We start from the raw sequence: 3,016 nt of genomic DNA on the forward strand, positions 1-3,016 counted from the left end.
TGTATTACACCATATGAAGTGGCATAGCCCAAATGATGTGTGAAAATTAATATAAAACGATACAATACAAAAAAATACTAACACTTATCGATAACAAAAAAGTCACAAATTAAATTGTCAGGAAACAACAATGCAACGTTTGTTGTCCAAAGCTAATTTGTCCGTCCAGTGATGAACAGGGAAAACCTCCAGCGAAGTACCTCACGTGTTGAGTAGGAATCAAATGAGGCTGCGACTTTGTTAAACATCCGTTAAATAGAGGCAGTCGCAGCATAATACTACTATTCTGTAGCGCTCTAGGCCGAACGTTAAAATTGATTTGCTCCAGGATAAATCAGCAATCGACTCGTCCCTGCAGCACATTTGCGATGAATAGAGTACTGTTGGTGTCCCTTCTGGTGCGAAGTAGTTCAAGGTCTATCAGTTGAAACATCGGGCTTTCGTAGCTTGGCAGCCGAAATGGATCTCTCCATGGTGGTTTGCAAAGCGCAAAGCGATGAAAGATCATTTAATACAGTTGACTCTCTGTTAGATATGGTCAATCTTTATTGGAATCGGAACTTAAACTAACTATTACAAAGTAATTTTTATCTACGGTTACTCTGATGATTGCGGTTGCGTAGCACCGACGATTGGACGCCGCAGATCGAGTCGTCGTGTTGAACGCAACACGTCGCCGAAACGCTAGTCGCCGCTCCAGATGCAATACGCCACAACTACTCCTCCCCCAAGTGACGTGGTGGCAACACAACTCGATTGTACCTAGTTACGTACGACCCGGCCGGTGGTGGTTGCTGTCTGGCCCGCTCCTCCGTGTCTGACTCGCCCAACGAGCCGTATTCCGACTCTTCACCAGTGGTGGAAAGCATCATGCGCTTGACGTGTTTTTTGGTTCGCATCAAACACAATCTTTGCTCACGCGCTCGCGAACCCAAATAGAGAGAACGGTTCACGGTTTCCCGGATCGACGAACCAACACAAAACAAATGTCGAACGAGCAGAATCGCAGTTGGTTCGCCAGAAGGATCACAATGTAGAACACTTAGTTTGTTGCCATTTTTTGTACACTTAAAGGTAATTAGTTGGGTGTTTTATGATTATACTGGTCAGGTACCATTCCAATAAATGATATCGACGAAAAATATTACCAAAATTTGATTTCATTACAGAAATATCGGCCGCGAACCTCTAAAATATAAAAGCATCGCGCTTGCAAAAGATGCGATGCACTCGTTGGCCTTCGTGTCGTACGATCGTGTGCCACAGCCGTACGAACACCATCGCACAGCAAAGGTTTGCGATGCGATGGCATTTTTTTGTAGCGCGTAAGCACACGTTCGCGATCAATTTCCACCACTGCTCTTCACTAGATGCATCATTCGGTTGCGCACCTGCGCCTGTGGGTTGTCTTGCTTCGTCGTCATAGTCATCGAAAGGGTATTTCAACAACTGATGGCTCCTGCGCTTGATAATTCCTAGATCGTCCGAAATGCACTTGTATAGGACAGCTCTAATCTTCATGACGATCTTTGCTCGTACCCATAGTGGCTTCTTCGGATTTCGGTAGTCTCTTGCATAGACTGTCTCACCAATCTTGAATACCGTTCTCTTCTGTTTGAGGTGGTGTTCTTCAATCTTCTCGCGTTGTCGTTTTTCGTGATTTACCTTCAGCTTGTCGAAACGGATTCTCATCTCTCTTCCGAACATCAACTTGAAGGGACTTTCATCGGTTGTCGCGTGCTTGGTGGCGCGATACATCTCCAGATATGCGCTCAACTGCAACGATACCGACTTTCGCTGGAACGCCGGATCCGATGATAGCTTCTTCAACGCGTTCTTGGCTGTTTTGACTGCGTTCTCTGCAGCACCATTGGAACAAGGGCTGTAGGGTGCTGTCCGCAAATGCTTGATTCCCCGGGATGAACAAAAATCTTGAAACTCCTCCGAAGAAAATGCAGTCCCGTTGTCGGACACCAGTGCACCGATGGAACCGAATCTGCCGATGAATTCGGAGATCTTCTCCACTGTTTCCTTCGAAGTCAACGTGCGTACTGGTAACACCTCGATCCACTTGCTGTGGCTATCCACCATCACCAGGAACTCAGCACCACGAAACGAAAAATGATCAACGTGGACTCGATCACAGGGGGCGCTGGTTAAACGCCACGGGGAAATTGGATCGCTTCGCTCTGGTCGCTGCTGCATGCACATCTCGCACTTCTTACCCATGTCCTCGATTTCTTTGTCCAGGGATGGCCACCAAAAATATGACCTGGCCAAACTCTTCATCTTTACGATCCCCAGGTGAACTGAATGGAGCTCGTCTAGCAAAAACTTCCTCAGCTTTGTTGGAACTACAATCCGGTAGCCCCAAAGTAGAACTCCTTCTTCAACGCTCAGTTCATCTCGCTTCCGGTGGAAAACCTTCAGGTCCTCTTCTTGGATCATTTGCGGCCAACCAGATTTAATGTATTCAGCTACACGGCTCAACAACTTGTCACGGCGGCTTTCGACGATGATCTGTTTGCGCTCCACCAATGAACGGGTCTCAGCTTCCACAAAATTCAGGAAACTTACCGCTTCGTCCTCGTCTTCTTCGCTTCCGTCGTTACCAATGGGGTGCCTTGACAAAAAATCCGCTGGAACGTTTCGAACTCCTTTCACATTTTGAATCTCGTAGTCACAGTTCGACAGGAAAACTGCCCATCGCTGCAAACGTCCAGCTGCTGTCTCCGGAACACCCTTAGGACTGAAGAGACTTGTCAAAGGCTTGTGATCCGTCATGAGCTTAAAATGTCGTCCTTACAGGTAAGTGTTGAACTTGTTGATTCCGTAATAGATGGCCAGTGCTTCTTTGTCGATCACGGAATATCCTGCTTCATGCTTCTTGAACACCCTCGATGCAAATGATATTGGTCGTTCACTCTTGTCCGGAAACCCATGAACGATAACAGCTCCAATTCCTTCGTTCGAAGCGTCGCAGTATAGCTTGATTGGCATGTCCGAGTTGTAATGC

General features: G+C 46.9%; 1 protein-coding gene across 1 annotated transcript; it reads right to left on the reverse strand.

The window, feature by feature from the left end:
• Window positions 1–716: 716 nt before the first annotated feature.
• LOC134290542 (uncharacterized protein K02A2.6-like) lies at window positions 717–2,784 on the reverse strand. Its single transcript, XM_062857703.1, has 2 exons — window positions 1,392–2,784; window positions 717–847 (listed from the first exon to the last, which is right to left on the reverse strand). The coding sequence occupies exons 1-2, from the start codon at window positions 2,782–2,784 to the stop codon at window positions 717–719; spliced, it is 1,524 nt and encodes a 507-aa protein (XP_062713687.1).
• Between the last annotated feature and the right edge of the window lie 232 nt (window positions 2,785–3,016).

Source organism: Aedes albopictus, chromosome 3 (genome assembly GCF_035046485.1).
Source record: "Aedes albopictus strain Foshan chromosome 3, AalbF5, whole genome shotgun sequence".
In the NCBI taxonomy this organism is placed as follows: Eukaryota; Metazoa; Arthropoda; class Insecta; order Diptera; family Culicidae; genus Aedes; species Aedes albopictus.

Coding starts and splice junctions, on each gene's coding strand:
- LOC134290542 (XM_062857703.1), bottom strand. CDS start 2,784: ATGACGGATCACAAGCCTTTGACAAGTCTCTTCAGTCCTAAGGGTGTT. Junction 848..1,391: donor AAGACAACCCACAGGCGCAG/GTGCGCAACCGA, acceptor CCACTGGTGAAG/AGTCGGAATACGGCTCGTTG.